Source organism: Petaurus breviceps, unplaced genomic scaffold, assembly GCF_028583685.1.
Source record: "Petaurus breviceps papuanus isolate PSGF00001 unplaced genomic scaffold, PetGlider_PUasm1.0 224, whole genome shotgun sequence".
NCBI lineage: Eukaryota > Metazoa > Chordata > Mammalia > Diprotodontia > Petauridae > Petaurus > Petaurus breviceps.
The window spans coordinates 1297480-1320278 of NW_027185887.1; the positions used below are offsets into that span (position 1 = coordinate 1297480).

At 38.1% G+C, this 22799-nt stretch overlaps 1 protein-coding gene across 1 annotated transcript in view; it reads left to right on the forward strand.

Moving 5' to 3' along the window:
• The window catches only part of TSHZ1 (teashirt zinc finger homeobox 1), a 93675-nt gene extending 76529 nt beyond the window's left edge, over nucleotides 1–17146 (forward strand). Inside the window, exon 2 of the mRNA XM_069094967.1 lies at nucleotides 12606–17146. Within this exon, the coding sequence (XP_068951068.1) occupies nucleotides 12606–15814 (3209 nt within the window). The 3' untranslated portion in view covers nucleotides 15815–17146. The remainder of the gene's footprint in view (nucleotides 1–12605) is intronic.
• The last annotated feature ends 5653 nt before the right edge of the window (nucleotides 17147–22799 follow it).

Here is a 22799-nt window from a genome sequence, read left to right on the forward strand (position 1 = left end):
TGATGTTTGAAGTTAATGAATCTGGTAACAGAGAGAACATTATTGAGACTGGATAATATGATCTAACAGCTTTCCTTCTTCTCATCCTCCTTGTAAAGAATGTATGGAAGTCAGTTATGTGGCATGATTCTAACATCTGTCCTACCCCATAATGGTAATTTGTATAAGTAATGGAAACAGGTTAAATACTTCCATTCTAATGTTGCCAGCAGGGATGAAAATGAACATTTCAATGAAATAATCTCGACAGAGCAGGGAGGGGAGGGGTGCATGGACTGATTCATCTCCAGCTCCCTTTGGTGATCCGAACACTAATGAGAAAGCTTGAATGTATAGTTTATCAGATAGAAGAGGAAGAGCAAGTAAATCTTTCAGATTACAATCACTGCAAAAATATGCTGGCATGCAAGATGCCTTGGTCTTCTGTTGCAAACCTTGGTTAATAATTTTCCTCAGTTCATTCTGGGAATAAGAGGAGAGAGAAAATGGTGAGAAGGGGTGAGGGGTATTTTTGTTGCTCTGTAATGGGCTGCCTATAAGGGTTATGTTCAGCTGGCTGAAACCACAGAGGTGTTTATATCTCTTAGGACTTTTGCATTAAAATACAAAGGAGTAGGGGCACTTACATTTCTCTCTCCCTTGTTTTCTATATAATTATAAATAAATCCTGTCTTCCAGTTAGAACAGACCTGTGATTGCCTGAAATACTCTTATTTTCCTTAGTAGCTAATGTAAAGACTAGCCATTTTATTTGAGCGCTTGTCACTATAAACATAAATTAAAAAAAAATTCTTGGGCCTTTCATTGTACATTCTTCACTATTATGCTTCACCGTACTTCCTAGGAAATTATCTAGTTGTTTAATAGAAGGAATACTGGCCTTGTTGTTCGTTGTGATACATGGCCTTTCATATTCATTCTCCAACTTCATCAGTATTAGTCTGAAGATTTTTTTAAAAATGTGAATTATTTCAAATATTTTCTTTTGAAAATACCGTATTGGTAAATTATCTTTGTTCATATCTAAAAATGGGCTGAAATCTATAATTCTCATTTTCCTCTGACCCAACATATATAATGATGAAATAGCTTAAGTTAAAATTTTAAAATTCAATCATACCAGTATTTTTTCTCTATAGCACTTAGCATCTGGATATTTCCAGATAGTTAGATATTAGGTATTGCATAGACTGAACATCTGGCTGATTGAGTGAATTTTCACTTTTCATCTGGATGCTTCGGCATCATGAAGAAACAGACAGTGAGCACATGGTGCACTGTGGGACTGGACATTTTGAATAACCATTCTATTTTTTGATGGTTTAGGAGCCCCCCCACCCCAATTGAATGCTATACATTTTAAAGGTTACAATATGCAAGGGGCAGATGCCCTAGTTCATTGTTGCTTCAGTTACATTGTAAGGGAGTGTGAGATTTTATGGACCTAATTGAAGAAATGATGTTGATGCATAGCAAGTATGTAAGCTTTAGCAGCTATAGTAACACTCACCTGTTATGGAATATCACATGGTGACGGTTCACACAAACACATTCTTTATTTTGCACATAATTGGGGTACAGATTAAGATTCAGGTTCGGGGGGGGGGAATAAAAATCTAATTGCTTGGAGCCAGTGTTGTTAAGGCTCAAGGGAATTTGGAACTTTACCACATTTAGCCATTAAAAGCAAATACAGCTGTCACTTCTTGCTACTCTTGAAATGATTGTTGAATACAGAAAATCATGTTTTCTTTAAAGGGGGGAAAAAGATAGTTTTTTTTAAAAATTGCCTTTGAAATGCTGGGGTCATGAGTTGAAAAATGTAATTTTACTAATTTCACAGCTAAAGTTTTAATATTTGTGTTTCATTATAATTTAAAAATTGAAGATGTGTCTCTCTCTCTCCGTGTATATATTTCAGACAACAGATGTGTATTTACAGTGTAAATCCTCTCACTGCAAATGTGATTATGTGCTCTACCCCTAACATGGACCATATATATCGCCTTGTGTCCACTTACATTAGAATGCAGAGCTTTTAATGCTGCTCGAAGATGACAGCACATCTTTAGGGAGACATTGGCATCCAGAAGGCACATTTTATGGGCAAAAATATTAACAAGGTTTAATAAAAGACAACCCAAGCACAATATAAAGCTTTCTTCCCTCTTCCTCCCCATTCTCCCTTCACCAACCCCATTTATATAGAATGTGGGATTATAGAGCGTTTGTGTGTATGTATTTGTATGTATGTGTGTGCTTTTTCTTTATATACCCGCAAAATAAGATTGGCAGCGTTATATCACTGTACTGGTGGTTTTGTTTGCTTGTTCAGATGGCTTTAAAGCATTCTGTAGTGCTGCTCAATATATTTTTCCACTCACTGTAGGACATACTGTACATGTTAACAGTCACATTTTGCAGCATTGTGTTAGTCTCAGGAAGTGCACGGGGGAGTGAAAGGAGGCTGTTTTGACAAATGGCAGAAATCATGATTTGGAGGTTTTGTTTTATTTGATGGAGGAAAATGTCATTTATCGTTCTGAGTAACTGCGAAAGAAAATTTTACATTTAAGATTCCCACAGTTTATTCATTCATCCAAATTTCTAGGGACAGGGTAAGGTTGAAGTGGGGCCCGGTGTAAGGAAGAAAGTAGAGGTAACTTCCAAGAGGGGTAGTGGGGATTTTAGGAAACAGAATAAGCAACCACTTTGATTATATTTTAGTACTACAGTGTCATCTCTCACCAAAAAAAAAAATCTTTTAGAATAGAAAATCATGTTCACCTTGTGAAATACCATATGATGGCCCCATTGGCAGCACTATTGCATTCCTGCATATACTGTAGTGCATTATAGTATATTTGTACCAATATGAACTAGAGAGGTTTTAAAAAAATGAATGCCTATGGCAATGAAAAAAAATGATTCTCACAAATAAATTCCTCTTTTATAGAAAGTGCATCTGTGTGTGTGCCCTGTGTGTATATATTTATGTACCTACCTAGCACTGTGACAAAAGGGGAAAGACACATAGCAACGCACATCAGCACAGTTGGAATCATCCCCCGAAAACTCTTGCAAGTTTTTATGATTTCTATTACTTTTTTTCCCCCAGGATAACTTAAAAGAAAAACATTTGAGGAAAGTTGTTATGAGAATTGACTGCTGATAGCCAGAGTAGACTTCATAATTACATAGTTAGGGAATTATCCTTTTTTTTTTAATGTGATGCAATTTTTTTTTATTAATTCAGACTGTTTTTAAAAATAGACGAGGAATTGTATAAATTTATATTATGGTAACCTTAAAAATACTAATTACATGTCCAGCCCATTATGTGGTAGCTATCTTGTGTATCATATTGGTGCATAGTTTCTAGCAGATAGTAGCATTTTTAAATATTAAAATTCTAATCATTCATGCTAACAGTTGGTCATTCATTAATAACTCAGCTGCCCACACACATATACATACCCATAATTTCCAGAAGGGCTTTGAATTTACATTTCTGTTCTCTTAACCTAGAATTTTAAAAGTGTTTTATTAAAGATATGTGTGTATGTAAGTATGTATATACACATACATATACACACACATATATGTTTCTAAAATTTACTAATTTTCTAAAATTGGTGTTTTTTTTTCCCCCTGTGAGCTTTAAACTCATTTCCTCCCTAGATGAGTAAGACCCCTTGGTAGGCAGCTTTGACACACACAGTATTAGAGAGATAACTGAATTACCAATTCATAATAATCTGGTATTTTTAAGAATTGGGTATATATGATGGCAAGCACATATTATTTTGGGGAAAGAAATGGGGCCTTTGGGCTTAGGTTCTTTCCTTATTTGGGTTGTATCTCATGTTAGATTCTGTGTCTTGAAGTGGATTTTTTAAGCAAAATATCTCACTGGAGGCAGTTTCCAACCTGCTTAAATATTATTATCTTCTCTGCCTCTACATGGGAAATATAGGGTAGGAGCAAACATTTTGAATTCAATATTCAGGAATTCTGGCCTCAGGAATGCCAGCATCTCCACTATACCGCAAGGATGCGTTTGTATCAACTGTTTTTTTATTCAGTTATTTTTCAGTCGCGATGCTTCATGACTCCATTTAGGGTTTTCTTGGCAAAGATACTGGAGTGGTTTGCTGTTTCCTTCCTCCAGTTCATTTTACAAATGAAGAACTGAGGCAAAGAGGATAAAGTGCATTGCCCAGGATCGCACAGCTAGTAAGTGTTTGAGGTTAGATTTGAACTCAGAAAGCCCCATTCCAGGCCCTGCCTACACACTGTGCCACCTAGCTGCCCATTAGGTCAGCGATCCTAAGTTATCGTTTAGTCTTTATCTGGTTGCTTGTAAATGGGTACAAACTGTGTTGCATTAAGGGCTTTATTTTTTAGTTTTCAGAATAAAAAAAAATTTCAAGGGTACATTTAAAAACAAACAAAACGATAGTAATAGAACATCTGTGTGCTCATTCTCTCATGTTCTTGTGTGGGAGCTTTTTGCTCCTGTTTTTTCATCTCCTTTCAATTTTTCTTTACATTTTTCAAAATGCATGTTTCCTTAACAACTTTTAGGTCTTTAAAACCTCGATTCTAATAATGCTTTGACTCATGTTGTACTGTTTAAAAATTTAGTAAAAGAAATTCACTACAGATGTAGCAATTATAGCAAATGCTTCAAGAAGTTTGGAAGGGGTATGGAAGAAAGAAAAAAATGCATTTGTGGGACCTTGAGTTTTTTTTTATGCTTATTTACTGAATATAAGATTGAGTTTTCAGAATAATAGTAGGAAGAGAGAAATTATGTTTATTGTGTAGGTTAATTTTAGATCCCTAATTGAAATTACAGTTAATATCAATGTCATTAGTTTGCAAATTCTAGTACTCCTAAAAATGTTTTCTAACAGTGTCTTTTAAATGAAGAACCATTTCTATGGTAAATCAGCAAGTGTTTTATGCAGACTGGGATATTAGATAGTGAATGATATGAAGCAACCAATATTTGCCATCACGATAAGATTCTTTTTTTTTTTTTGCCTGAGCACAGAAGAACAGAATTATGATTCTCACTTTCTCTAGTGTACTGTCATCCTTTCTATAAGGAGCCTCACTCCCATTTTATCAAGTCATTGTTCTTACAACTTGCTTACATGTCGACATTCTTCTGAGAATGGGAAAGAGCAAATTCTCTAACTACGGATTTTCTCATTATATATTTGCAAGGTGTGTTCTGATTTGCAGAAAACCCACCTGCATTGTACTACCAAGATGAGATTTCAATAAAAGTGCTCCATCGTAAATCTGGAGGAAGCCGTGTACAGTAAGGTTCTACAGTGCAATGAAAATGTACATTTATCACTTAGGTTCATGTAAGCCACTTTTGTGAATTGGGCCCTTGGAGTAAATGTATTTTGATATAATGGCCATCTGTTCATGAATATCACATTTGCCAGACTAAAAAAATAGTTTGATGTAGATAAACATGTAATTTGGTATGATTATATAGTTTCACCAGGTGGCAATACAATAGCAAAGTTTGATATTTACTGTAAGCCAATAACCAAGCTGGGAATGTAGTCCTATGTTTTATATTTGTCCTTTTAAAATATCCATTTCCCTTATTTGTAGCCAACTCTCAATTATACGTGCTAATGAGGGAAAGAGAAAGCCTCGATAAACAAAATCTCAGAACCTTATTTTTGTCATTTATTTCAATCTCTTTCTTATCAGATCTGTAGAAGAGTTGCTAACGAGGAACATTTTTTGCTTGGTTTGGGTTTTACAACCTCTCCCTTCCTTCCTCTGTTTTCTGGCAAAGATTGTAGTAAGCAGGGAAATAGCTGAAGCAGACAGCAGGAGAAAAAAAAAAGGAGAGAAAGAAAATGAGCCCAGATAGACCAGGGATGAAATAACTGATGCCTGAAAGATGAGAATTGGCTAACTTAGCAATTTTAGTGATAAACTTTTCTTCAGAACTGTTATATATGATTAATGTGAGGTCTAATTATATATATGTAAATATGTGTTTATATATTAAATATGTGCAGATTATACATAAAAATATAATATTTTTGGGACAGTTTTATTTTTGTTAGTTCCCATGAAAAAAACCCAGAATATATCTTTCGTGAAACATGATACTTGTATGATATTATGTTAAAATAAGAATATGCCCTGTGATATGTACTAGATTGTTATGTATTTGCCCCAAAGTTTCTTCTCCCAGTGGTCCTTTGCTTGTCTGCATGGCCATGGTACAGTGGAATGGGAGGGCAAGCACATGGTTAGGTTTAGCCCAGTGATCAGGTGGTTTAGAATTTGACCTTTATCAAGGATGTCACAGCAGCAGCCAGCTTAAGTCAGTAGCTATCCATTCAAACAAAGGGAGTTTAATTCTCTCCTTCCCGATAGCTATAAGCTTTTTGAGGTGTAGGGAGTATGTTATCTGGAGAATCTAGGTATGACCTGGCTTAAATCATATTCCCTGGATTACATAGACTGGTTCAGCTATATTCCAAGCCGATTTACCTCAGGGAAATTAAGGCCTTCAACAAACTTCCATGACAAAGATCACTCCTGGTTTTAATTATCATTTAATCCTATTCTTCCCTGTTTGAACAACAAATAATAAAATGGAATCAGTCAATGGACTGTTTACCTGACTACCTGTTTGGTTTGGGTTTGCACTACTACAGAGCCCTGGGACTATTAAATCAGTGCCTAGTTAGAACACAGCCCTTAAGCTGATATAGGTAACTCCAAGTACCTATCAGTTATTTCACTTGTTTCATGACTGCATGGCAAGGATCCAGGGTTAAACTAGACCTGAGATCTTGTTATGGAATCAACCCTACCAGTGAAAAGTTAGACTTTTTTTTCAGGTGATCTCTGTATGGCAAAGGGGGTAGGGAGTGTTTTGTCTTTTTTTCCCCCTAGTATTAGACCATATTTGATCATGAAGGGAACTTCCAACTTGTTAAACTTTTACAGAATCGTACCCATGATTTTCTCTGCTGACTGACATTGCCTTTCAAGGCTATATATTTAGGTTAATGCACTGCATATAAAATTTCAGAGTCCCCCTGAACCATGAATAGAGGAAAACACACTTCCTTCTTTCTACTGACTCTTTCCCAGATACTGTCCTCCCCCAAGAAAGAAAAACAGGTTAACTTCCTCTCTGGGAAAAATTGGTTAAAAGGGTTCAGCTTGTCTACTTTCTGGGGTGGAAGAGAAGTAGTGGAGAGTGAGACACAGAAGAGAAAATATAAAAAGAAAACATCACAGTCATGATTCCAGAAAAGAGCTAGATTTACATTGTCGAATCATGGTGTCATCTAAAGCCCTCATTACTCTCTACCTTTTCATATTATTTAGCACAGTTCCCTGTACACAAAAGGTACTCAATGGGTCTTTAATAAATGAGTAAATGAATGACATAACCCTTTCCGTCTCAGCTAGCCATCAGGGTACTAGGGCCTAAACCAGGGGTGGGGAACCTGTGGCTTCGAGGACACACATGGCCCTCTAGGTCCTTGGGTGTGGCCTTTTGACTGAGTCCAAGTTTTACAGAACAAATTCTTTTATTAAAAGGATTTGTTGTGTAAAGTTTGAATTCAGTCAAAGGGCCACACTTGAGGACCTAAAGAGCCACATGTGGCCTCAAGGCCACAGATTCCCCACCTCTGGAACCATCGTGAGGATCTTGCCATCTTTCCTGATGCCTCCCACCTCCAGCTTTCTCATCTTCTTCCACTCTTTGCTCAGGGAACAATAATTACATTAGTATTATCTTGTTACTGGAGAGGACATATCAGTTTACTGCCTTATAAGTCAGGTTACAATCCTTGTGACTGCCTAGCCATAGATTAAAACTCCCTTCCCTGGGTACCACTCCTTCATATGTCTTGTCTTTTCCTGGAAAAATGTGAGCTCCTTGAGGACAGGAACTATCTTACTTTTATGTTTGTATTACCAATGTCTAGCATGGCATGTGGCATATAGTAGATACTAATAAATGCTTGTTCATTGTTTAATTGATGTCCCTCTTCTGCCATTAGCTTCTGTTTAGGAATGGAAGTATCATTCAGAGCTGGGCAAGTTCTGTAACTACAATCAGCCTTTGGTTGGAAATAGGGAACTACAGCAATTTTCCTACTTTGGTATGTTACTTGTTTATACGAAAGTAGTTGAAATGCATAGCAAATGAATCGGAAGAAAATCACTTTTCATAGAGAGGAACCAGGTCAAATAAAATGTTTCTATCACATTTAGTATAAGGACAAAGCTTAGTTCTTTGAAAGTGTTACTGAACTTCACGTCTTTCATTTCACAACAGGGATGCTAGCATTTTTAGGAAATTGATCATTAAACTCAAAGTAAAATTTTAATTTTAAACTAAAATATAAAAAATTTTAGACTAGTGAATATTAACAGAAGTATAACTGAATGGAGGCATATGAGTTGTGACCTTTCTATTCAAATAAACTATTGGTTCTAAAAAAAAGGAAAAGACATTTGACACAGGCTGTTGCTATTCCTAAGGAAGTTTACCCAACACCATAAAACACCACAATGAGGAGAAAAAAAAGCCCAAAACTGCATTAATGAGCAAGTGCTTTGCTAAATTCAGAATATTAACTCATTTGTAAAGCCTTATAGAGAAAAATCATGGAAAAATATCAGCAATATTTCTGCAAGTTAACAGTGGAAAGAAAAATGAATCTGTAAGAAAGCTTGGCATAAAACCAAGCTGAGTCAGATTATCCCAAGAGTATTTAAAGATGAAACAAGAAGAATAGCAAATGGATGAAAAATGTGACATATGTATTAGTATTTCTATCACAAGCTGTTTACATTATCAGTCAATAGTCATATATTAAGTACCTGCAGTGTTCTAGATAAGTAAATATGGACCATATTCAAAACAAATACACATTGAATTGTGGGGTTGTACTTGGGGGAATCAGGAAGGGCCTCTTGAAGGAGGTGTCAAGTTTTGAAAGGATTTGGGATTTCAGGGTGAGCAAGTGAGGATGAAGAGTGTTCTAATCACAGGAGGTGACTTGTGCAGGGGCATGGAGGTAGGTGATAGAATATCACGTGCACAGAATGGCAAATTGACAATGGAAACCCTACAGATAGACAACCTCTTGTGCTTCAGTCCCCAGTGTGCAATTTGAAGATACAGAAATAGCATTAAATAAGATAGAGGCAGGAAGAGCCAATGGACTGGACCCTGTACTCAAAGAAGAAAACTGTGATAAGATACAACATAATTTCTTTAGCATTGAGGAATTGATTTTCAATATGTTTGTAAAAAAAGGGCAGAATTCTAAGATGTTTGGAAAAGGTGATATATTTTTTTTTAAAAGAAATCAAGAGGATATCAATAACTACCTATACATATGCCTACGTTAGCATTTCTATAAAATCTTCATGAGAATCATCTACACATGTATCTAGGGCATCCTGATGAAAATCTATGAAGGGAACAGTCAGACTCCTGCAAATGATTTTCTGTAGCAGACATCATCTTCATAGTCACATGGTTAATGAGGTAACATAGAGTACAATATTTTGCTTTAGTTGTGCTCTATGACTGTAGAGAGTGTTTCACTTTTGCCTTTGTATCCCTAAACCCCAGCATGGTGCCTGGAATGTAGTGGATACTTAAGAAATGTTTGTGGAATTGAATTGAAAAAGCATTTACATAAGTGGAGAAAGTCTACAGTCTTGATTTCCACAAGGAATCCCTCCAGCATTTACAGTCATAGAAGATTCTGTGATAGCTAGTCACAGAGGTAATTTTATTTTACAGTCGTCTGAGTATTAACATCAAGTAAGGTGTAAAACGGGCACATATGCTCACCTAAGGTATTTGTTATTGTCTTAGAAGAAGTCCAGTCCAATATAAATGGTCATAGACTTTCCTATAGATAATAAAGGTCAAAGACCTTCTTATAGGTTTACTAGGTGCTTTATTTTATGGTATACTATGCTCATTGTACTAAAGGTCTTGAATATTGAAATATTTGCTTAATAAGATCAGTGATCAGAATAACAATCTACATAGGCAAAAAGCACATATGTGAACAAATATACATATGTGTGAATATTCCATTTTTACACATGCAAATATATACATACATACATTTATGTGTGTGTACATGTATACACACATTAATGAACATATTCAGGTCAATTATTGTTATATCCTAAATATATAAATTAATAGGTACACATGTCTATATGCAAATGCTGCAATTAGCCTGGTCAAAGGATAAACATTTAGAGCCACTTGAAAGAATAAAGAGTATTGACTCTTCTGCCATATGTAGGCATCTCAAAAACCCCATAGGACATCTCTACCTTTAGTTAAAACTTTTATCAGTATTTCCAAGACCGTTTTTTTTCCTTTAAAAAGATTATTGAGGGGGGGCCAGGTAGCACAGCGAGTAAGAGCACCAGCCCCAGTGTTGGGATGACCTGGGATTGAATCCAGGCTCAGATACTTAGCACCACACCCAGAAATAACTGGCCGTGTAACCTTGAGCAAGTTACTTAACCCCAATTGCTTTTAAAAAAGAAAAGATTATCGATGCTTTTTAGAAAAATATTGGTCATTTCCCAGAATCCTCCCTTCCTCATTGTACTCTTCAAGATTTTTTCTACCCTTACCCCAAACCTGCTTTTCTTTCTAACTTTACTGAGTGCCTAGCATGGTGCTTTGCAAGGCCTATTACTTCAGGTCTACTTGTTGAATTTCTACTTCTTCGTAAGTGCTTAAATCAAATACCACCTAGTTTTATTTCTGTCATGGGATCATAGATGTAGAACTGGAAGGAACCTCAGAAGCCATTTAGTCCAAACCCTTTATTTTAAGTTTGAGGAAACTGAGACCCAAGATGATTACATGACTTTTCCAAGGATACAAAGGTAGGTAGTATCATAGGTAGGTTTTGAACCCAGCTCTTCAGACTCCAGAGCCAGCATTCTCTCCAACATTATTTCCTCCAGGAAGACTTTGATTTCATCTAACTGGTAATTACATCAGACTTCACAAAGTACTTGTTTGCATTTCCCTTATGCAGTTAAAATTTATTACTTAATATTATATTTATTTGTATATGTACAGTTTCATCATGCTTGACTATAGGGTCCATGGAGGACATGGCGTACTCAATTTTCTGTTAGTGTGACTAAATGCAGAGAGAGCAGAATTCATGGTTAGAAAAGATCTGAGCTTAAAACCTGTCTTAGACACTTGATAGAATTGTCTATGACCATGATCAAGACACTTAGATTTTTTATATATCTCATGGGTTTTTGTGAGGACCAGAGGAGATGATGTATGTAAAAGCTTTTGGTAGATCTTAAAGAATTAGATAAATATCAATTATTATTCATAAGCATCTGTTGAATTCAGTTAAATGTGTATGTATGCGAATATGTGTTTGTCCATAAATTCATAGCCACCCTGTTCCTGTAGTGAGGGCTGGGTCTAGGCAGAACTGTGGAGATGAAGTTTTCTTTTGCGTGTCTTTGGTACTCTTCTGTCCTCTTTCACCCCTGATTCACCCACAAAAATTTACCTGTGTCTTCAGAGTGCTTTCATTTGCTCATCAAGCTCTCCTACCAACTCATCCCTTCTTTTCACCTGGACTTATCCTCCAGTATAGCCCTCAAACCCTTTCTTTTCCCCCTTCCTGGGTACTTAGCTTCCATTAACTTTTACTTATTCTGTGATCCATTTTTTGGGGCTCTGTTTTCTGATAATGTGATTATTAGTGATAATTGTTTAATGCAGAACTCCTCCCAGGTAACATAATGTGATTAGGTTATTAGTGATAATTGGTTAATGCCCTACCCCTCCCAGGAAACACAATTACATTTAAATGGGGGCTTTTGGTATCTAATGCCTTACACCTAAAAGGGTAGGTCTTTTGGTGAAAATTTTAAGCCCTCTAAACAGGTCAGCTGGGAATATTTAGAGGCTGGTTGACCTTTTAGCTCCCACTGCATCTGGGTGTCTCTTCTGTTGACCTTTGCACTGGACTAACTAACCCTGCTTTGTTGTATGCTTATTTTTGAGTGAAAAGCATAGTATTTTTATTGTTTAGTGAGGGCTATTTTTTATTATGGAAATTGTTATAATATTGTCTATGAAATATCCTGTGTTAAGAGTCAACAACTAAATCCTGTCTGATTGATCTTTAAAAATATACTCCACTTAAGAGTATAGAAGGGGATCCAGCTGTCCTTTGTTAGGGAAAGGTAGATGTGTCTGTCAGGAAGTTTGGGGGGAAGAGGTGGATGGTGGCTTCTTCACCCTGCCCCAAACTCCCTTAGATCCCTTAGGTCTCTTAAGATGTGTGGTGGATCATGGATCTGTGGTTATACTACTTAAGTATAATTTTATCTAGAAACTTGTGTGTGTGGTGAACTCTGAAGGCTCTCTGAGGGGGGCATACATAGTCTCCATGTCACTGTGGCATGGGAGCTGAACTCAAGCAGGTCTTAAGGGTCTGGAAGTGGTTTGTCATCTTTGATGTGACTTGCTTCCCTGACTTTTTCTTGTCTTTCCATTCTAGCTTATGTTCCTGAGGAAGAATTGAAGGCAGCAGAAATAGATGAAGAAAGTGTGGAGGATGATGGGCTGTCTTTGGACATACAGGAAAGTGAGTATTTGTGCAATGAAGAAACAGAAATCAAGGAGGCTCAGAGCTACCAGAACTCTCCAGTAAGCACTGCAACCAATCAGGATGCAGGCTATGGGTCACCATTCAGTGAAAATAGTGACCAGGTAGCCCATTTCAAAAACTCTTCAACTAAAGAAGAGAAAGAGGATCCTCAGTCAACAGACAGTGCACCCTACCCACAGGACAGCTTGGCACAAATAAAAGCTGTATATGCAAACTTACTCTCTGAATCCTGTTGGTCCAGTCTAGCCTTGGATTTAAAGAAATCCAGTTCGACAACCAGCAACAATGAATCTAACCACAATGAGAGCACCACCACCACCACCCCCACTTCCACCACAACCACCAGTACCAGTGCCAGCACCCATAGCACCAGTACCAGTACCCACACAAGTACGGGCACCAGCACGAACAGCGGCAGTAACACCGGCAACAGCAACAATAGCAGCTCTGGGTATGACTGGCACCAGGCAGCCCTGGCTAAAACTTTACAGCAGACTTCCTCCTATGGACTCCTCCCAGAGCCAAGCCTTTTTAGCACGGTACAGCTTTATCGACAGAACAACAAACTGTATGGATCGGTATTCACGGGTGCTAGTAAATTCCGATGCAAAGATTGCAGTGCCGCCTATGATACCCTGGTGGAGCTCACGGTGCACATGAATGAGACAGGTCACTACCGTGATGACAATAGAGATAAGGATTCAGAAAAGACCAAGAGATGGTCCAAACCCAGGAAGCGATCCCTGATGGAGATGGAGGGCAAGGAAGATGCCCAGAAAGTCCTGAAATGCATGTACTGTGGGCACTCCTTCGAATCTTTGCAAGACCTGAGCGTCCACATGATAAAAACAAAGCATTACCAGAAAGTGCCTCTGAAGGAGCCGGTGCCGGCCATCACCAAGCTGGTCCCTTCCACCAAAAAGCGCGCACTTCAGGACTTGGCTTCGCCTTGTTCACCCGAGCCAACAGGGATTGTGGCAGAAGTAGCATTGACAGAATCAGCAAAGGATCAGAAAACGGCAAACCCGTATGTGACACCGAATAATCGTTATGGCTACCAGAACGGTGCTAGCTACACTTGGCAGTTTGAGGCTCGCAAAGCCCAGATCCTGAAATGCATGGAATGTGGCAGTTCTCATGATACCTTGCAGCAGTTGACTGCCCACATGATGGTCACTGGCCACTTCTTAAAGGTGACAACTTCAGCCTCCAAGAAAGGGAAACAGCTAGTGTTAGATCCCGTGGTTGAAGAAAAAATACAGTCTATCCCCCTGCCACCCACCACACATACCCGGCTACCTGCCTCTAACATCAAGAAACAACCTGACTCTCCTGCAGGATCGACAACTTCAGAGGAGAAGAAGGAGCCAGAGAAGGAGAAAGTCCCTGCAGCAGGTGAAGCAGATAAGAAGATTAAGGAAGAGAATGAGGACTCCACAGAAAAATTTGAGCCAACCACTGTTTATCAGTACCTGCGGGAGGAGGACTTGGATGACAGCCCCAAGGGTGGGATAGACATATTAAAATCTCTAGAGAACACAGTCACTACTGCTATCAGCAAGGCCCAGAATGGAGCACCCTCTTGGGGAGGATACCCTAGCATTCATGCCGCATACCAGCTCCCAGGAACAGTGAAACCTCTTCAACCCACAGTCCAGAGCGTGCAGATGCAACCGTCCTATGCCAGTAGTGTCAAGTCCCTGTCTTCAGAGCACAACGCACTAGTTCATTCTCCGGGTAGTCTCACCCCCCCACCTCATAAAAGCAATGTGTCTGCTATGGAGGAATTGGTGGAGAAGGTGACAGGTAAAATCAGTGTGAAGAAGGAGGAAAAATCAGTGGAAAAGGAGAAGAGTTCTCCACCCAAGCCCACATCTCCTGTCGCAAAAGAGAATAAGGATTTCCCCAAATCTGAGGAAGTCAGCAAAGCGCAGCAGAAGAAGAGTCCTGATGCAGATGTGCAGAAGGCCAAAAAGGACAGTCCAGCGGACGCTCATACCCCAAATGGTACAGAGCCTCTCAAAGTAAAAGTCACCAATGGCTGTAATAATCTAGGGATTATTACAGATCATTCACCTGAGCCATCTTTCATTAACCCACTGAGTGCTTTACAATCCATTATGAATACCCATTTAGGCAAAGTTTCTAAACCTGTCAGCCCTTCTTTAGACCCTTTGGCTATGCTGTATAAAATTAGCAACAGTATGTTGGACAAGCCTATATACCCTACTACCCCAGTTAAACAGGCTGATACAATTGACCGGTACTACTATGAAAACAGTGACCAGCCCATTGACCTGACCAAGTCCAAAAATAAACCCCTTGTTTCTAGTGTAGCTGATTCAGTCTCTTCGCCTCTCCGGGAAAGTGCACTGATGGACATCTCTGACATGGTGAAAAACCTCACAGGCCGCCTAACTCCTAAGTCTTCAACCCCCTCCACAGTGTCCGAGAAATCTGATGCAGATGGGAGCAGCTTTGAGGAGGCTTTGGACGAACTGTCACCTGTCCACAAGAGGAAGGGGCGGCAGTCTAACTGGAATCCTCAGCATTTGTTGATCCTTCAAGCTCAATTTGCTTCCAGCTTACGAGAGACTCCTGAAGGCAAATATATTATGTCAGACTTGGGTCCACAGGAGCGGGTGCACATCTCCAAGTTTACTGGTCTTTCCATGACCACCATTAGCCACTGGCTGGCCAATGTGAAGTATCAGTTAAGGAGGACAGGTGGAACTAAATTTTTAAAGAACCTAGATACGGGGCATCCTGTTTTCTTTTGCAATGATTGTGCCTCTCAGTTCAGGACTGCTTCTACATACATAAGTCACCTAGAGACACACTTGGGCTTTTGCTTGAAGGATTTGTCCAAGTTGCCACTCACTCAGATTCAAGAACAGCAGAATGTTTCAAAAGTCCTTGCAAACAAAACTTTGGGCGCACTGGGAGTTGCTGAGGAGGACTTGGGCTCCACATTCCAGTGTAAGCTCTGTAACCGGACTTTTGCAAGCAAACATGCAGTCAAACTGCACCTTAGTAAAACACATGGCAAATCCCCTGAGGACCACCTGATCTATGTAACTGAATTAGAAAAACAATAGCGTCCAGGTATGCAAGTGACCATGGGAACATTGCACTAAAACTTCTGAATAGTACTGCACTAGGCCTGATCTGAGCCTCTGAAATCAGTCTTACTTTTGTTGCTGAACTGCCTATCTGGACCTTGGTTTTTCTTACACATATTTTGTAGTTATATTTATATGCTCTTTGTCTGATCTGTGCATGTTTTTTTTTTCCCCCCTGAGGTTTTTTTTTTTTTTGGTGAGTCAAAGTCTGACCTTTATTTTCAACATCTGTTCTTGATGTTAAGCTATCTTTTGTAGGATATAGTGGGACACACTATTCAGAGACATTAATTTAGCCGTAAAGAAAGAGACAAATAACAATGATAAAAAAGACATCCTAAAATTACAAAGTTGCCATGACAATAAAGGTCATAGAACCTAGTAGTGTCAAATTTAACCCTCTGAGGACTGTAATAGCATTTCTGTGCCTTTTCCAAAAGAAAAAAAAAAGACTTAAAGGCATATTTCATTCAGATCAAAAGCTGTGTCAGACACAAAACTTATTTAATAATTAAAAAACTAATAAGCTTTTTTATGCAGAACTGGTTTGTGAAGAAAAGATGCATGCAGCTGTTGGAAGATAGAAAGCTATCTAGTACTCATGGGGTTAGGAAGCTACAACTGTACAAGTTAAAAAAAATCAGACCCTAGTTGCCACTATGCCCAAACCCTCTGGATGCTGAAAAATGCCACTTTTGGCAAAAAAAAAATAAATAAAATAAAGTATGCAAGCTGTTATTTAAAAATATGTAAAAACGCTATTTCTTTTTTTCCTGTAAAATACTGCAGTTTATAGTTATTTACAAATGTAAGCTTTGGTACAAGCTGACCTTTCTATAGCGTGCTGCATTGGTAAATGGAAAAAAAAAAACCTGGGGCAAATGTTGGAGTCTTTTCCTTGTAAATTGCCAGCATCAGCTTAAACTACTACATGTTACATATCGTACCATTTTAAAACTGTTCAACTTTCTTTGTACCTTCTGGCTGTATGCTTTTCTCTTTTAACTTTTTATATTGTCATTTTATATTCAATTTCTGTGTATATAATGTAAAACCACAATTTTTGAATAAAATTTAGTTCCTGCAGCTTGATTTAAAGAGAGGAATTTTACTGGCACCTGCATCTTTCCAGATGCATGTACTTAAAGGGACTATCAGACAAAAATAAATAAAATAAAGCAAGCAATGCACTATTAATTATACATTTTGATGTTCTATCATTAATATTGTACAGTACATTTTGGTTCACACAATTAAATCCACTTGTTTCTCAAATGTAAAATAAACCCACATACAATTCTTGATTTACATACATTGTCATGTCGTCATTATGTTGCCTTTTAGGTATTATTTCAGCAAGGAGAGGTATCACTTAAGCAGTCGACCAACAAAAGTCTATTCAAAATCATCTGTTCATGATCTGTGTGCTGACATATTTCCTTTATGTGATAGGTATTAACATATTTTTTTAAAAATGATCTCAAAATCTCAACTCCAGTGGGTAACAAAATCATTCTGGGTATATCCACTGGGTGATAAGTGTTCTGTGCTTAGCTGGTCTAAGAAGGTTCATTCAGTGAATCTTTATATTCTATTTGAGAACACTTATAATTATCCTCCGAGTGCATCCAGGGGCTTCACGATTGTGGCATGGGGGAGGGGGAGCCTTATAGTTCCTGTGGTAGCAAAGACCTTTAAGGTTTGGGTACTAGTCCTGAATTGAAGTAGAGAGAAAGCTTTCTTTCCATTCTTTCTAAATACCAAGTTTTGAGGGAAGCTGACATCTTCACATTAGGTATTTGGCCTCATTTCTTTCTTGTGCATTGCAGATTGTATTTAGAATACCGGAGAGTGCTGACCATCAGGACAGCTCTAATTTGTAAGTGCTATAGGGGAGTGTTAAATTTAAGACCCCTTGGATTTTTTTGTTTTCTTCAGTTGGAGTTGAGGACTTGAGGAGAAATATTTCTTTTTCCTACCCCTTCTTTATAAAATCACATTCTCAAAAAGGTTAGGCTTACAGTACTATGTTCAGTAGCAACAAAAACAACTGTGGTATTTAATTATTTCTTTTATGTTATCTCTAATCACAATGACAACCAAGTATTGTTCTGTTTTCTTTAATGATTTTAGGAGAACTGAATAGGTCTCGGTCAGTTGTATTTACACAGGTTTTTTTTTTTTTATTATTACTAGCATAGCATAATGCCAGTAAGGCTATTTAAAACAACAACAACAAAGGGAAAAAAATCCTTTCATGATCGGTGAATACCTATGTCCTTTAGGGGTTCTAGCAATTTAGATATTTCAGTTCAATTACTGCATGATTATGTACTTTGGACCCAAGGGGTGACAGTGAAGAATAATGATTAGGCCAATGGTGGCAATTCAGGGTTTTTGCATAATAATCCTTTGAGGATGTCTTATTTTACTATAGGCTTGCAAAGTATAGATTTCTCTTGAATAAAAGGGTTATGAAATAAGTGAAGTATAGCAATAGAGAAGCAAGAGATCTATAGTACTGGTTGCTAGAGTCATGTCTAATGCAAATATGAAAAGTTATCTGAGGATTTTAATGAGCTAAAAATATGCTATGAACCAATGGAGCAACTTGGCAGGTAAAAAATGCTAATATGGTATTAGGCTTCATTCAGGCATGCATTGTATCTAATACTAGGGACGTGATAGTCCTGCTGAGGGCAGCTAGGTGGTATGGTAGATAGAGTGCCAGACTTGGTGTCAGGAAAACCTGAATTCAGATCTGACCTCAGACACTCACTAGCTGTGTGATCCTAGGCAGGTCACTTAACCCTGTTTGCCTCAATTCCTCATCTGAAAAATGAGCTGGAGAAGGATCTACTCTAGTATCTTTGCCAAGAAAGCCTCAAATGGGGCCACAAACAGTCAGACACAACTGAAATGATTGAACCATATCTCCAAGATAGTCCTACATATTCTGCTCTGGTAGGACCATTTAGAGTGATAGATTTTGAACTGGAAGGGACCTCAGAGGCTAATTAGTTCAAGCCCCTCATTTTAATGATGAGGATTCTGAAGGCTAAAGGTCACAAGGTAGTAAATGACAGATTCTAACTCAGGTCCTCTGATTCCAAACCTAGCATCCTTCCCACAGTAACATGTTAACTTCACCTGGAGAATTGTGTTCAGTTCTGGGCATCATCCCTAAGAAATAACGTTTTTCAACTGGTTAATTGCCGTGGGCTGCTCAGTGTCCAGCACTTTGCATGATTCAGAGATGTGAATAAGAAATAACCAGGCCATGTGGGTAGTTCAAGGAAGAACGATGAACTCCATTTATTGATTCTTAGGACAAGGTTTTTATAGAGCAAAAGAGACAAAGGAAGAGGACTCAAGTATTCTAATCATTACCTAGTCTGTTGTATCCTGGAAGTAGCACAGATTAGATAATTTGATAAGGATTTGTTATCTAGGAGACCCAAGTCTTAGGGTAAGACCTCGATCTAGGCCTCAGGTATCTGCTAACATAGCCTAGCTGCACTCATAAACGGATACAATTGAGAGCAAATTTCAGAGCTAAAGCTGCAATCCTCAAAAGACATCACATTTAGAGCTGACCACCCAAAGATACCTGAGGGCTGAATCAAATATTTTAGCTCTCAATACCTAAAGTCTTGGGGCATAGCCTATTGATCTCAGAACTCAAGTAACATCCTTATAAGTGTGACCCATAACAAAGAACACAGGAGCTAACTTAACAAAAAAGTCACATCTCAAAGAGATTCTTGTTTTAAAGTCCACTGTTAGGATTTAATATCTGAGTTCTGAACCAGGCTTCTATGGCTCCCCACAGTTAATGATGCCCAGAAGAGAGCAAATAACATGGCGAAGGACTTAAGATCATGCCTTAGGATCATTGGTAGAAGGAAATGGAGATGTTTATCTTGAAAAAGACAACACTTAGGAGGAAGATGATAGCTAGCTTCAACTGTTAGCAAGGGTGTCCTGTAGAAGGGTGATTAGGCTAGTTCTTGGAGCCCAGAGGGCAGAATTAGGGGGGACTATCTAGCAGCTCCGGGAAGCCCACTAGATAGCAAGTTAGAGGACCTGGGTTTGAATCCAAGCTCTACTAACAGCATTTGTGATGTTGGATAAGTGAGTTAAGCCACAGTTTCCTCACTTGTAAAATGAGAAGTCCTTTAAGGTCTCTTCTGGGACAATCTATGATCTTTTGAAATCTCAAAGAAGTAAGATTGAGTTTGATGTCAGGAAAATCTTTTCTGAATAGCTAGCCCAAAGTGGAATCTGCTGCCATGAGAATTAGTTGGTTCTTTCTCACTGGAGGTCTTCAAGTCAAGGCTGGATGACAACTTAACTGTGTGTGTTGTAGAAGGATTCTTATGCAGGGAAGTGGAAGGGAATAGGCACTTATATAGCACCTACTATTTACCAGGCACTTATTAAGTGCTTTTTTTTTTACAAGTATCTCATTTGATCCTCCTGACAATCCTGCAAAGTAGGTGTTACTATTATCCACAATTTACAGTTGAGAAAACTGAAGCAAAAAGAGGGTAAGTGACTTGTCCAGGATCTTGCAGCTAGTAAGTGTCTGAAGTGAATTTGAATTCAACTCTCTCTGTCTCAGTGCCCAGCACTCTATCCATTGTGCTGTGCGCTGCCTCAGGATTCAGGATATGGAATCATCCTTGAAAGTCTCTTCCAACTCTTAAGATCCATAAGCTACTTCAAACCTGCTTGCAAAGTAAATTTTGATCATTTAAAGTTGGATGGAGGATAGAGATTATATCTTTGCAAATTTAAACTTTGGAAGGACCTCAGAGGTCATGAAGTGTATACAACTGTGTTAATTTAAGGATGAGGAAATTTATAAATATGTTAAATGAGTTGATCACCATCACACAAATATTTCAGGTTGGAAGTTGCTTTTGAACTCAAGACCCTTGACTTATAGACCAAAATTTCTTTCTGTTGTACTACCTGCCTTCCATCAAGCACATTGGATTTCATCTTTTCCACAAACTCTGCTATTTAAGATGAACTTATTTCTCTAAATTGTGTATAGTAGACTTGATTCTTTCAAAGCTGTATCATTAAGTCCCAACATAGGGTTATACAGACATGTAAGAATTTTCCTCATCCACCCAAAGGGACATGTTTTGAAGTACTTTCTCCCATCTGAGCATTGGAAGGAATGTAGAGTAGAAAGAATTAGATTGGGGCAAATATTAATTGACATTGGCATGAGAAATTGGGTTGAAATTGAATGCTTTTTCAATCCTGACTTGAAGTCTTCCTGACATCCTATTGCAGCTTTGGATATCACCTTTCATTGTTACTGACTAAAAGAAGAAAATTATGTTCCCTAGCATTTTGTGATGTTGTGGTCAGGTGAATGCAGGTATACCCAGCTATATGAGAACTCACAGTACAGAAAATCCTAGTTTTATATAAATCAGAGGACTGATATGATATAACCTGCCAAAATAATTACTCTGGAGTTTTTAGCTCCCTTCGTGGTGTGTTTCAGTAGATATACTCACCTATTAGTTCATTTACTGTTCTCTGTGTTCCAGGAAGTGGGCTCTCCTGTGTGCTCATTGACTACTGCATTTAAAAATGATCACCCAGTTCTGTTTTCCTCTGTCCTTACTTCAACTCAGTTTATTCATTTCTGTAAGCCAGTATCTTCTCAGAGTGCTTGCAGACAGGATCTGAGCAACCAAGGTTAGTTAAATTACACATTCTCTTAGTTTAGAACACTGAGGAAGCAGCTTGATAAAAATGACTTTTTAGTTATGTTTATTTTTTTCTTTCAGTCTGTGTCAGATCCAAAGTAACCTCATATTGGCCTCTTTTTTTTTTAGCTTTGTTATCTTTTATCAATCATTTCTCATGTGTGAGTGTGTGTGAGCCCACGCTCTCATGAGAGAGAGATATTTAATGGTTTGCTACATCTTAAAAAGGACTTTTTTTATCAAAAGGGTCTGCTTTTATTATTATTGATAGTTAACTATATGTTAGGGGAAGAAACAATTTTTCATAAAAGGTATGGCAAACAACCATTTAAGTGTCTACGTGCCAAGCCCTGTCCAAGGTGCTAGGAACACACTACCCGAAAGTGAAACAGTCCCTGCCTTCAAGGAAATTATATTCTATGAAGAAAGGAGAGATAAAATGTATTCTTTGAAATGTTCTATTTTTCTGATGCTTAATTTAGCTATTTTTTGTTTAAATTAAGTACTTGAAACTTTTGGGCAGCTAGATGGCACAGGGGATAAAACACTGGGCCTGGGGTCAGGAAGACAAGTTCAAATTCTGCCTAGTTGTGTGACCCTAGGTCACTTAACCCCATTTACCTCAGTTTCTTCATCCATAGAATGATCTGGAGAAGAAAATGGCAAAGCACTCTGCCAAGGATTTGTCCCCCCAAATGGGATCACAAAGATTAAGACATGACTAAAATGACTGAAACAATAACTGAAAACTTTAAAGAAATCTTTTTTTTTTAATAAAGACCTCAGCATATCTATTTTTCTCGTGAAGCTTTATTTTGACATATTCCTTCTGAAAATGGTTGAAGATGTTGGATGCTATGTCTTGAATACGTAGAATTATTTTTAAACACTTAATAGCAGTTTTGTTCCTATAATACATTATGCTGTTTCAAAATTCTTTCACATACATTATTTCATCTGATCATCATAACAGCTCTGAGATAGGTAGGTTAAGTATTTTCATCCCTATATCACAGACAAGGAATCTTAAGCTTGGGGAGGTTATTTGGTCCTTTGACGCCCTATCCAGTACCTATTCCACTGTACAATATTGCTTGGCTCTGGAGTTGGAAGATGCTGGCCCAAATCCCACCACTAATGCTTACTCCCTGTATAATTTAGCTGGCATTTTTCTTCTTGGGCCTGAATTTTCTCACCTGTAAAATGACAATAGTTGAGGTCCTTTT